At 45.5% G+C, this 12,932-nt stretch overlaps 1 protein-coding gene across 3 annotated transcripts in view; it reads right to left on the reverse strand.

Annotated features, from left to right (window-relative positions):
• usp48 (ubiquitin specific peptidase 48) overlaps positions 1 to 12,932 on the reverse strand; it is a 28,117-nt gene that overhangs the window by 5,191 nt on the left and 9,994 nt on the right. The window contains exons 8-20 of one of the 3 annotated variants that reach the window (XM_005749882.2): positions 12,651 to 12,736; positions 12,013 to 12,192; positions 9,818 to 9,955; positions 9,559 to 9,708; positions 6,327 to 6,527; positions 5,384 to 5,495; positions 5,158 to 5,294; positions 4,376 to 4,450; positions 4,124 to 4,248; positions 1,097 to 1,219; positions 923 to 984; positions 673 to 783; positions 175 to 305 (exon numbers count right to left, since the gene is read on the reverse strand). In XM_005749882.2, coding sequence (XP_005749939.1) covers positions 175 to 305; positions 673 to 783; positions 923 to 984; positions 1,097 to 1,219; positions 4,124 to 4,248; positions 4,376 to 4,450; positions 5,158 to 5,294; positions 5,384 to 5,495; positions 6,327 to 6,527; positions 9,559 to 9,708; positions 9,818 to 9,955; positions 12,013 to 12,192; positions 12,651 to 12,736 — 1,631 coding nt within the window. Of the gene's footprint in view, positions 1 to 174; positions 306 to 672; positions 784 to 922; positions 985 to 1,096; positions 1,220 to 4,123; positions 4,249 to 4,375; positions 4,451 to 5,151; positions 5,295 to 5,383; positions 5,496 to 6,326; positions 6,528 to 9,558; positions 9,709 to 9,817; positions 9,956 to 12,012; positions 12,193 to 12,650; positions 12,737 to 12,932 lie in introns of all 3 variants that reach the window. The other 2 variants (XM_005749881.2, XM_005749885.2) reach the window with 2 other exon arrangements.

A 12,932-nucleotide genomic window follows, 5' to 3' on the forward strand; every position in this document is an offset into this window, starting at 1 on the left:
TATCGCGATACATATCGTTATCGTTCTATCGCCCAGCTCTACCTCAGATGTTTGTCCACATGCAGTATCCACAGCTCTATATGATCATTAGAAAAATTACAGTGGAATTTAATTCTTCTCTTCAATTTGCTCGACCCTCTTCTCCACATACTTCACCCCACTTTGGACTTTTACCAGGTTGAGTGGTGTACTGGGTGGTGGAGCCACTTGGTGTAGTCCGTTTCAAGCAGTGGATGGAGATTGGCTGGTCCACGATGAAGAGTCTGCTGATCACATCCCATTCGCTTGGCCACAGCAGAGCTACACTGTGCGAAACAACCAACAAAATCATTTTTGTCAACACACCATGAAAAACAAACAGCCCAACAGCTGAAGAATGGCAGCAGGGTAAGGCCTGAGCCATTAACCAAGCATTATGATTCGTTAGCTGCATGCTGACTTCTAATTGGCCATCCTGCAGAGACAATCTGCAACTTCTTTGAGCTCGACTGCCAATCAAAGTGCTGATCGTGTGGAGCTCACGGACGTTTCCAAACAGAAAAACCACAACACGCTTTGGCCATGAATATACTGCTGGGAAGGTAATGCAATGAACACCTCGGTAAGAACGACACACACCCAAATTTAAAAGCAAGACACAGGACAACTTTGGGACATGTAGGCAGAACTCACTGTTGTGCCTCTCCGTTAATGAGCGAGTCGTAGGTGAACATGAAGCCTCCGTGTGGACAGAGCAGCAACGTGTTGCTAACATTGGACACGGGGGAGGATTTCGTAGGTCTCCTGTGTAAAACACACAGAAGAGAGAAAAACAAAGTAAAAGTGAAACTGCAGAATGGCAAGGATTCAAAATCAGCTGTGAATGGTGCATACAGTCAAACTGTATCATCATATAATCACTTTACTGTCAAAACAAACATACCTGATAAATTTTCTCCACTCATCCACAAAAAACAGAGGAACTACATAAAGCACATCTGTGCCCTGGGTACACAAACCAGAAAACAGCGTCTGTATTTACCTTCTGTCATCATCATTCAAACAGTATTACTCATATGAAGAGGGACTGGTGTTGAGTACGCGCTGCTCGGCTTACCTGAGGCCATTTGGTGAGCGCTGGTCGATTTTTCTCATGGAAGAGGTTGAGCAGCTGGTTCTTCTGGTCTAGGGCCATCATCTTACTGACGGCCTCATTGTCCTTTTCCTCCTGCTCCATCGTCTGGAAAGAGAAAACAAATCTTTCAGTTCCTCAGCTGACCAAATGGCACATCTACCATCTACCACCGCCTGGTAATGGTGCAGAGGTCCATGTTCATTTGTAGGGGTGGGTTTAAAAATGTATTTCAGTTTGAACTAGAAAGTGCATTTTCTGCCTTTGAAGCATCCACACAACTAGAAAAATGTTCATTTCCTGCGAAAATGCTGTGTGGATGCCTCAACGCTGAAGCTGTCTGCTGAAAAAAGCTGAAAAAGATTTTTAAAAAAGTTGCAAAAAGTTGTATGGTGGTGAAGAAACCGAAAATTCTGCTATAAAAAAGGTGCAGAAGCAGAAATTTTTGCTGAAAAGTGGTGAAAAGCAAAAAAATTCTACTGAAAATGGGTAAAGAAGCTGAAATTTGTACTAAAAAGAGGTGAAAACACGTTGCCAGGAGCAGGATTCGAACCTGGCCCTTCTGATCTCAAGACCGTTACTCATCTCACTGAGAGACTGACAATGCTTCTGAAATTAGCAGAAGTTGTTGGAAGTTGTGCTGATAAGAGGCGAAAGGGCTAAAAATTCTGCAGAAAAGAGGTGAATCAGCAGAATTTCTGCTGAAAAAAGGTTTCTGCTGAAAACACCTGAAAAAGATGGGATTTGTGCTGAAAAGGGGTGAAGGAAAAGGTGCTGGGGTGGATAAGAGATAAATAAGTTGAACTGATAACTGAAAAAATTGTTGCCTCCCAGTCTGAGAACGGCTGCTCATCTCACTGAGCTAAAACACAGCTCATCCCGGCAAGCAAAATCAGTCACGCCATGGATAATGTGGAAGAAACGGGCAAAAAATATTGCATAAAAAATTCAATATCTTAAAAAGCATAGAAGTGCGGAGCACCAAAAGTCATAGCAGAAAGAGCAGAATTTGGTGTGTAAATAGCACCAAAGCTGAGGGAGTAAAACGTGCGCAAGCAACCAGAATAATAAAGAGAAACAGGAACTCAATAGTGTGGATGCCTTTGAGGCAACAATACAGATGTAGAAGAACAATACTGTGCTTTTCAAGCATTCACACTAATAAAGTGATATCAATTCATTAAATCCTCAAATGATTAGTGAATAAAAATGTATTTTGCCAGATTCTCAGCTTAAAGCTCACAAAACTATTTCAACAACCTCCAAACAGCTGAAACAGTAAATGAGAGCAGGTACACGAGTTCCACACAAAGACGTAAACTCAGAGTGTGGCTGGCACACAGGCACGGCGTCGGGCTGAAAGCCGACAGCTGACGCTGCAGGTTTCATCACTCTGAGCGAGACCCACTAAACCAGCAGCAACAGAAACTGTGCGTCACGTTACACAACATCATCATGACTCTGACTTTGCCTGTTTTGTTTCCACCATGATAAAATCACACTTCCTGCACAGCTCTGTGCTCAGAGACCAGTTTCGACTCTGTTTTCTGCATTGTTCGCTTGCTTATTACACACCAGTCTGCAGTTGTCTTTTTCTTTTCAAAACTGACCTCTCACACTAAAGCCTCATTTCTGTTGTTCAATAACGAAGAGATCTAAACTTTTTAAAATGATCACAAATTGCAAGACACTTACCCGTGTCTGCAATCAAACCTCTGTAAGTTTGCTCTGCTTCAGCAGCATCAGCTAATGTTCAGGTGCTGATTCCTGCTTTTCTTCAGTTTTTGATCGAATGCAGAATATTTTTAAGGTTATGTGCTATAAAAGGCCAATCTGCTTCCTGCTTCTGTGTTTTACCCTCGATACTTGGACACAGAGGCGCCTGCTGTGACGCTCTCACAGTGTCAGCTTTGGTTTATACATAGATGTAAAAATATGAAGCTGTACTGATAAGTGATCAGAAATATTTCTGACTGGCTGAGTCTAAATGGAATCAAATCTAGAAATTGAATGTGATACCAAGCTCTATTCATTTGTAGCTCAATATTAACAGACGGAAGTTTGTCAGCTGTGGTTATCATCAGAGGGACAACATATTCATTTTTCAATATGATTATATCATACGTATTGAATATATCCATCCGTTCTTTTCCAGGGGCTGTTGGGGAGCCTATCCCAGCTGTCCTGGGGTGAGAGGCAGGGTACACCTTGGACAGGTCACCAGTCTGTCGCAGGGCCAACACCCAGAGACAGGCAACCACTCGCACTCACAGTTAGAGTTACCACTCAACCTGTCCCACTAACTCCACGTCTTTGGACTGTGGGAGGAAGCCGGAGTACCCGGAGAGAACCCACAGAGACACGGGGAGAACCGGCAAACTCCACACACAAAGACTGGAACCACTGTGCCACCATGCTGCCGTATTGAATATAGAATACCAATACACTGGTGGAAACCATCAGTATTTCTGTGCATTAATCATGAAGGCTGTCCAGCTGATTTTAATTTAAGGGTCACATCAATCCCAGTTTCATCTGGAGCTGTGTGGATTAGTAACACCAAACCATTTCATTTACTGTAAACAAATGTTCATGTGTAACCTCCTAGGACCTGCGTATATGTGGACGTCACATTTTGGGTTATTTAGACCAACATGCTCAAGTTTGCTCTGCAAGGGCCTGATATCCACTTACGAGGACGTTAAACTGCTACTGTTCTGTTGAAATTTTACATGAATAGCCTCATATGTGGCTCTCATTTTTTAGAAACAAAAATCAGGTAATTCTTTGTTTTTACATTCATCAGGTCCCAATCAGCCCAGATATCAAAGAGAAATTTAAAATGCTGCCGTGGAAGAGTTCGGGTCTGAGGAGGTTAATGAACCATCCATCTACACAACATGAACTGTGTCTGACAAATTGTGATGCAGGCTTAAAGAAAATATACTTCAAACATAATGTAGCTGCAGTGACGGCACAGGGGATCAGTGTGACGCACTGCTGTGCACTAACCAGGCACTGCTGACAGGCCTCTTGGTCCTGGGTGAATTCTGGGGCTTTGGGGAAGTATTCCCGAAACTTGGTCCAAACTTCAGGCGACACCAACTTCCGTTCGGTTTCCAGAATACTCAGACCCCCTACACAGTAGGCACATAAGAATTATATTAGGGATGTTAGCACAGCCATAACAGCGAACGTTGTTTTGTTTTTAAAGTGTTTAAAACATCTGCATATCTAATAATTACTGCTGATGGTGGCAAATACCGTGACTGCAGACGATATCTTCATTAAACGTCTTCATCTCATCCTCAGTGCACTCCGACAGCTCTGAGCTGAACTCTGCAAACAAACAGGTAATGTTCATATCCAAAACCATGGTCGCAGATGCCAAACGTGGCTGCACATGCAAAGCATGACTGGTGCACACACACAGTCACTGGACACTTTGCTGGTTACAATAAAAGCTTCTCTTTTTCTGAAATACTCAGAACAGCGTGGCTAGCCCCTGTGCACATGCCACGCTCAAAGTAAATTCATCTTTCTCCCTCATTCTGATGTTTGGTTTGCACGTCAGCAGGTTGTCTCGGCCACGTCCACATGGCTAAATCCACGAGTGTCTGCCAAGGAACTGGCTGATTACACATTTGTGTCAACAAGCAGCTGAAGACGTGTACCTAATAAAATGCCCTTTGAGTATATTCAAGAGTCTGTCTACAGTTGTGAACAAAAATCTATGAATGTTATTGGCTTTTCTGGCCACTTGAAAAAGATTTTATGAACAAGCAAACAAAAGAATGCCTCAACAACCCTGGGGAGGTCTCTTTAGGGAAAACAAAAACAGGACAAGCATCAGAATCAGGTCAAAATCAATACTTATTATGTAATTAATATGAGGAATATTATGTGCAGCAAATCTGCAAATGATGACTGAATGAAACACAGTAAATGTCTGTTATTTTCAGCTTGGCTGACAGGTACAAAAACACAATAATGGAAGTGGAGGGCAGAAGAAAAAATACAATTGTAAGGGTTATTGGAACCTTTACTGTTGTTGGTGTGTGGTCCCTGTCCATTGGTCTGGCTGTTGTTGTGTGCGGTTTCATGTTCATCCTCCTCCAGCTGTTCCAAAGCCAGTTGCCTCCAGCTCCGCAGAGATGCTTTGCCTACCCAGAAACCTGCACCACTGATACACAGTGCAATAAAATGTACTTTTATATGGACTTAAGTCAGGACATTGATTCGCCAACCTACGCTTAGCCAGAGTGTGCTTACCTGAATGTGCGCTTCACCAGGTTTGAGATTTCCTTGTAATCTTCACTGAGCTGGTTCTTCAGCCGAAGCACTCTGCATCGTTGGCTAACACACTCTCTGCACAAAGACGACTCTAAACAAACACACAAAGTGACCTATGCTGTTGTACAGAACATACACTATAGACAGAGCTAATCTGCAGTATTTTCATATTCTAGCATATCGTGAGGTTACTGACCTCTGCAATAACTGCACTACTGTATAGCTCTGTGTAAATAATCATTCTGCACATTCGATGATATTTAATCCTACAACTGTTTATAACTTGCACAGTTCCCATTTCTGTATAGCTGTATATCTCAGATTCTGTAAAGTTATTCATATTTATATCCTGTACATAGCTTGTACTCACTACAGCCTGTACATACTTATAGTTATAGAATATTCACAACATACTTCATACCGTGTACATTATAACATAATAGACCCATTTCTGTAATATACTCACATATCTATATTATTGCTAATATATATTGTAATATATCTATATCACTAAAGCACTTCTGGATGGATGCAAACTGCATTTCGTTGCCCTGTACCTGTGCATGAGCAATGACAATAAAGTTGAATTCTATTCTATTCTAACAAACTTTTTTAAACAAATGTTATCGGTTTGCTGCATTCTCAGGCACACCCTATCAAAAACTGTTAAAACACATTTAATAAACCTTATTCAAAGTGAACAGGTGAATCTGGCAGCTGTCTGCACTTGTCATCCTTACCAGTGGTAAATGTGTTGCAATGACACAGTTTGTGCTGAAACAAGATCATTTTGAGTGTAATTTGAAACTCTTAGTTCACTTTGTCATTAGTCTGACATGGTTAAATATGACAACGATGGATGTGTAACTTGAAGAAATGAAACTATGACGGGTGCAGAAGCTCATGATTTGAAAAGTCTAACCATTCAGTCTAGGCCCTCCACCATAGCGTTCATACAGGAGTTGTGCAGCTTGCATGGAAACCTTCCTGGAGTCTCCCACTTTGTCTGGGTGAAGTTTGTCATGAGAACACAAGAAGCGGGAGCTGTCAATTTCTTTAGTGGCAGTGGAGTCATCAAGCCACTTCTTAAGCCAGTCAAGGGGGATAAACTCATACGGCTCGCCTGTACACAGAGAAAGCAGAGGGACACAACCATAAGGAGAAAAATCCAGGCTTCTATTGTGGTAACAGCAGGTTCCCTGTACCTTATCCCAGACATACATGTGTTAACATTATCATGTTACACATGCAAAATTACTCTTTCAGTTTCGTAAACAAACAAAACCAAAAACCGACAGGCTCAGAGGCACAGTGCCAGGGAAGGCAGGCTGGCACCGTTGCAGCTGGAAAGTTGCGAGAGATCACCAGAGATCACCTTTGCAAATAAATGATCACTGGCCTGTAAACCTGACTGTATGTGTGTGATGCTGGGGTCCCAGAACACATGTGTCTCAGTGGTGCCAAAACCCAGGCAGGCATGTGGGAACACAGCCTGCACACCCAGTCCTATTACTGGTGCAGACGGTGGTGGACCTAGCAACGTTGCAGCAAGAGCAAGTGGTGATGTGGCAGATGCAAACGGAGAAGCTGCAAGCCCAGGCTGAATCGTGGTTCAAGAGTTGGGAGTTCGCCTTGTAATCGGAAGGTTGCCTAGTCCTCCCTAGGGGGGACTAGAGAAAGCGCTATACAAATGCAGGCCATTTACCATTTACCATTTACCAATCCTGGACGCAGTTTCTGCAGAGGCTAGCTGCTTGGCCTGCCTCCTTTGGCACCGCTGCTGCTCCCCCTGGCTCCGGTGGGACTCTACTGGATCAGGGAGGGGGGTGACCCCCAGGCGTTCTGGTTTGTTGAGTCACAGTGGAGGTGTGTTAGTAGCCCGAGGTGGAGTGGGTCCTGCGGCTGCTGTCACTCCTTTTGGGAAAGCCCAAGCCTTGGCTCTCAGCCTATCCGCAGCGGCGAAAGTCAGCTTCTAAGACGTCCAATGAGCAATAGTGGATTGGCTGTGGCTCTTCCCAGAGGACCACCACTGATGCTTCCGGAAGGCGCTAATGTGGCCGGAGGAACCGGCCTATTCCAGGTGGCTGCACGACTTGGCAAGCTAGGCAGTTGGACTGTGCTTGAGCAGTTCATGGAGGGGCTCCTGGCAGACACATTGGAGTGCGTCCACTGATGTCGACCAGCCAACTGGAACATCGTGGTAACGGGCGAGACAATCGGTTAGGGAGCCACAACAGGTGGCAGGACATCGTCAGGATCCAGTGCCAAGGAGGTGGCTCCGGGAGATAACACCACGTGGTCACCACTGCCTGCACAGAATACCCCGTCTCTCTCTGCTGTTTCTTTATTGGTCTCAGCGGCTACAGACACTGGACCCCACTCACCGGGAGCTGCACGTACATCGGGGCAGGAATGTCGCAGGTGCGGGCGACCAGGAGACGTTCGTCAACAGTGCCCAGGGACGAAGGTGGGGGAGATGTTCTGTTTTGCCAGCCCTGGAGCCGGAGATGCCAATCTCCACCATTACCTCCTCCCTCCATTGTGATGATCAGATAGCGGATGTGTTTTTCATTGCAACAGTGTTTTGCAGATATATTCTCCCCCATGCCCAGATATACCAGTTTCATAGAGCACTATTCTGTAACGTGCCCTGGTGTGAAGGTGTGTTCATAACCCTACAGGCTGCCTGAACATAACAGTTAAATTGTTCAGAAGGAATTAACTGAAATGCTGAAGATAGGAGTGATAGAAGAGTCGCACGCTTATCCCATGCCCCGGCTCAACAAGCTCCTGGGCCAGTTTGTCACACTTCCATTCGGCTTGTTTGGAGGCCAGGCTTCTTCCAATGTCTCATGGACCGCTCGCTGCATATTCTGCCTATGCGAATGACATTAACATCCATAGTGACACCTGGGGGGAGCATGTACAGCAGGTGCCCACAGTCCTGGAGTACTTGAGGCAGGCGGGGCTCACCAGCAACCCAAAGAAGTTTTGAAGTTGAATGGAAGAAGGTACAGTATCTGGGGTAACCACTTGGGAGGTGTGCAGTTGTACCCACAGGTGCGAAAACAACAACTGTCGCATCCTGACCACGTCACAAGACCTAAAAAGAGGTGAGACGGTTCCTGGCTGATTACAACTGCTGGTTCGTGCTGAACTTCACGGACCAGACCAGCCCCCAGTCTCACCCGAAAGGATGCCACAGATCTGGTCCAGTGGACAGAGCGGTGCCAGGTGGCATTTGTGCAGGGGAAGAAGGCTCTCTGTGGGAAGCCCCTGCTCCACACTCCTAACTTTTCCTTCCTTTTTATTCTGCAGACTGACACCTCAAATAGAGCGCCGTAGGCAGTTTTGCTCCTGAGGGTGGGGAGGGGGTGGGACCGCCCGGTTAAATCAGCCAGAAGCTGTCAGAGTAGGAACCCTGGGACAGCACGACTGAAAAGGAGTGCTGACAAGCTGGTGGGTGGTTGACTCTGTTATTACCTCCTGGGCCACCCTTTCACACTGTGTTTGGATCACAGCCCACTGCATTGGCTCCATCGCATAAAGCATGTCAACGTCCAGACCACCCATTGCTATATCCCAAGACATGTGTGTCTTAACAGTACAGGGAGGGAATCTGTTGTACTAATAACTGTGAGATCAACAAATCACATCCTATTCGTGGCCTGACATGGCCGTGTTTGTGTGTGTGCATGTACGCATAAATAATTATTCACACGTCACATGCACTGTGTAACAAGAATGCAAAAATAATCAGGCAGTTCCACTGCCTTGGACTGCAGCTATCAAGAGCAAACCTTGTTTAGCAGCACAGCACAAGTTCTCCACCTGCTTGAGTTTCTTTGTTGACCTTCTAGGCAATAGACACAGAACATAAAGACTAACACTGACAGCTGCAGTCTGACACAGTAGAGCTGGAATATGTCCAACAGTGGCACCAGAGACTAAAGGTGGTATGGTTTTTTGTGACTCCATCGTGTTGTTTCAGAGGATGAAGATGCTCGAGGAGCCAATAATATACCTCAACAGCCTGACGAAGTAGAGTTTACACTGTGTGCATGTAAGAATACTTTGAACTGTAACAAACATGTGCACACTCTAAGTGTTTCTGTTAAGTGGACTGTGGATGATTAAGGCATGATTTTACCGACCGTCTCTTGCGGGTAAAAGCTTGTAGAGCTCCTTCACCTCTTCATGCTTAGCCTTGCCCTTATCCACACTCTGTTTTCTCATGTCAGTCATCTCACTGCACCATTCCTCAAACTTATGGTTGTCTTGGTCTACCAACCTCTGAAGAAAGGCTGTTGGTCAGAAAAGAGAAAAGACAATCAGACATGCATCACCCAGAGGTCTCCATTTGTTTTTACCAATTGTAGAGGTCATGCAAAAATCAATTCAAAATCGACACACCTGGTACCTCCACATTAGTCCTGATTGGACCTGAGCTTTCCTCCTGCTGGACCTTATACACCAGCATGTATGCATTTCTGGAGCAGTGATAGCCTTTACTGCACTTTGGTTTTTTTGTCTGGGATTTTACCGTCTCAGCTAGGAAACAAGTGGAGTAAAGAAGAAAAACAACTATAAGAAAGTGTATACGTCCCTCAGGTGGTAAAATTGACAATACATTTGCAAAACAAACAAACAAACAAAAAAGCTGGTCCACTGTTGTTAGGAACCTTGTGTTTACATTTTTAATAGTAAAGAACATTATACACCCCTATAAGTGACAAATCTAGTGAACAGCTCACTCTGTCTGGGGCCCCGCCCTGAAGCCAGGCCTGGGGTACCCGGAGGCCAGTGCCATGGGCCCGGCTGGGCGCAGTGGCACTGGGTGGCGCAGAGGGCATGGAAAAAACACTTTGACTGCCTTGAAGAGTTTCTGGGAAACCATCAGGCGACTCAGGAGTGGTGCTCAACCCACATTGTGTATAGAGTGGGTGGAGCTCTGCTGGCTTCAACTGAGGATATTGTTGGGCAGTGGAAGGAATACATCGAGGAGCTCTTTAATCCGACTGACATGTCTTCTGTAGTGGAAGCAGAGTCTGGGGACGAGAAGGACGATTTGACTATCTCCGGGGGCGAGGTCACTGTTAAACAACTCCTCGGTGGCAGAGTTCCTGGGCTGGATGACGTTCACCCTGAGCTCCTTAAGGCGCTGGATGTTATAGGACTGTCTTGGCTGACAACTCCACAATGTTGCGTGGAGATAAGGGGCGGTACATTTGGATTGGCAGACCTGCGTGGTGGTTCCCATCTTTAAGAAGGGGGACCAGAAGCTTCAGCTATAGGGGGGATCATTCTCCTCAGCCTCCCGTGCAAGTCTATGCCAGGATGCTGGAAAGGAGACTCCCTCCCCTAGTTGAACCTCGGACACAGGAGCATCCCAGGTTCTGTTATCTTCCTGGTCACAGATCACTGGACTAGAGTGGGGCGATATGTAAAAACTTTCCAACCGACAATCGTCAGTCCAATAATCGATGATGAGCGATACATTCACGCATGTGCAGACCTTTTGAATGGCGGAGTAATGTAATCATGCACGGACTGGACAAACTAATTTCCCTCCAAAGTTAGGGCTGTCAGCGTTAATGCCGTCATCATGATTAAAGTTTTTAACGCGCTCAACCCATCTGGAGCGCAGAATGAACAAACTTTGGACCAACTGTCTGAAATGCGTTGACAGAGACTTTTCAGGGATTTTGACTCAGTCTGCGCTCCAGATGGGTTGGGTTAACTGTTAACTGCGTTAGTCACATTAACGCCGACAGCACTAAAAATATTTGTCAAGGATTTTTTTCATAATGGCCTCTGGCTCGCACTGGAGCGGCTCACAGCCGAGTGTGAAGCGGCGGGAATGAGAATTGGCACCTCCAAGATTGATAGAGGCTCCTCAAAAGGGTGGAGTGCCCACTCTGTGTCAGACATGAGTTGCTGCCCCAAGTGGAGGAGTTTAAGTATCGCGCGGTGTTGTTCACAAGTACAGGGAGAGAGGAGTGGGAGTTTGACAGACTGGTGCTGCAGCTGCAGTGATGCAGATGCTGTACTGGCTCGTCACGATAAAGAGAGAGCTGAGTGTAAAAGGTCGATCTATGCCCCTACCCTCAGCTGTGGTCATGAGCTGTGGCTGGAAGAACGAGATTGTGGATACAAAAAGCAGAAATGAGCTTCCTCTGAAGGGTGTCTGGCCTCTCCCTTAGGGACAGAGTCAGGAGTTTGGCCATCCAAAAGGGCTCAGAGTAGAGCAGCTACTGCTCCACACCAAAAGGATGCCTCCTGGGTGAAGTGTTTCAGACATGTCCCACTGGGAGGAGACCACGGGGCAGATCCAGGACACGCTGGAGAGATATAATCTCATATATATATATAATCTCGGTAAGATATAATCGCTTACCGAGGAATGCCACGGTGCTCCCCCAGACAAGCTGGAGAAGGTGGTTAGGTCTGGGCTTCTCTGCCCAGACCCAGGTAAGCAGAAGAAAATGGACGGATGGAAGAACATTATACATTAGAAATAATATTAGGCAACAATAACACAACGTTACATGGGGATTTCACAAAGGTACTACTGAAGTGCCCCCATTTCCATGCTACTTACTACGTACCAATGTCCTCCTCAATACCAAGCTGTAGCTTTTTGCCTTCCATCTTTTCAATTTCCTCATCGTTGAATTTGTACCAGTCGCCAGTACGAGCATCTTTCACGTGGGCGATGTAGTGGCCGGAGTAGGCACTGATTCCCCGATGAATCAGCACTGCGCTCAGCTCATAGACACATTTCTCATCTGGCGAGACGGAGACATAACATTATAACTCATGTTACTGGGTAGTAAGACAGTCCTCAACCATACAGGAGATGTAATCACTCAGCCCAGATTCAGAGATGGTCTGTGCTGGGCCCCTTTAGTTTACCAGTGTCTACATACACAATGAGTCTGGGGCCACTTTAGAGACAGGCTGCAAGTGAACTTTTTCACATGTCACTTTGTTAAAGTGCAACAACTGGCAGACAACAGATGATGTATTTATTTAGATATCCTCAATTACATAGGTGCAATCCACATTTGAGCTATGCTATGACTAGGTGTGAACTAATGTAGCTGTCAACGTGTAACTGAATCCCTCAAGACACAGTTGTATCTATAAGCTGGACCACATTCCTGTTGTATAGCTGCCACAAGCCAGTGCAAGCTGTTGAATCGGTGCGGCTACTTTCTGTGGCACACGGACAAACTGCTCATACCTTGCTTTTCTTCTAGGAAAGGCCCCATGTCCAACTGCTCTGGAAAGCTGATGAAAGAGTTGAGCTTCTTCTTGTGGCCTGTTTGTCTGGAGGAGAAAGCACATGTCTGACCTCAAGGCAGAAGAAACCAATGACATAAATAGTTTAATTAATTAATTCCAGCTAGTTTCCTTAAAAAAGTGACTTTAAGAGATTTAAAAAAAAGATTAATTTTAATACTGCTACGTATTTTAGTTGAGACTAGAGCTGGGCGATAGAACGATAACGATATGTATCGCGATA

The sequence above is a fragment of the Pundamilia nyererei genome, unplaced genomic scaffold (genome assembly GCF_000239375.1).
Source record: "Pundamilia nyererei isolate P.nyererei 1_Seehausen unplaced genomic scaffold, PunNye1.0 scaffold00257, whole genome shotgun sequence".
Taxonomy (NCBI): domain Eukaryota; kingdom Metazoa; phylum Chordata; class Actinopteri; order Cichliformes; family Cichlidae; genus Pundamilia; species Pundamilia nyererei.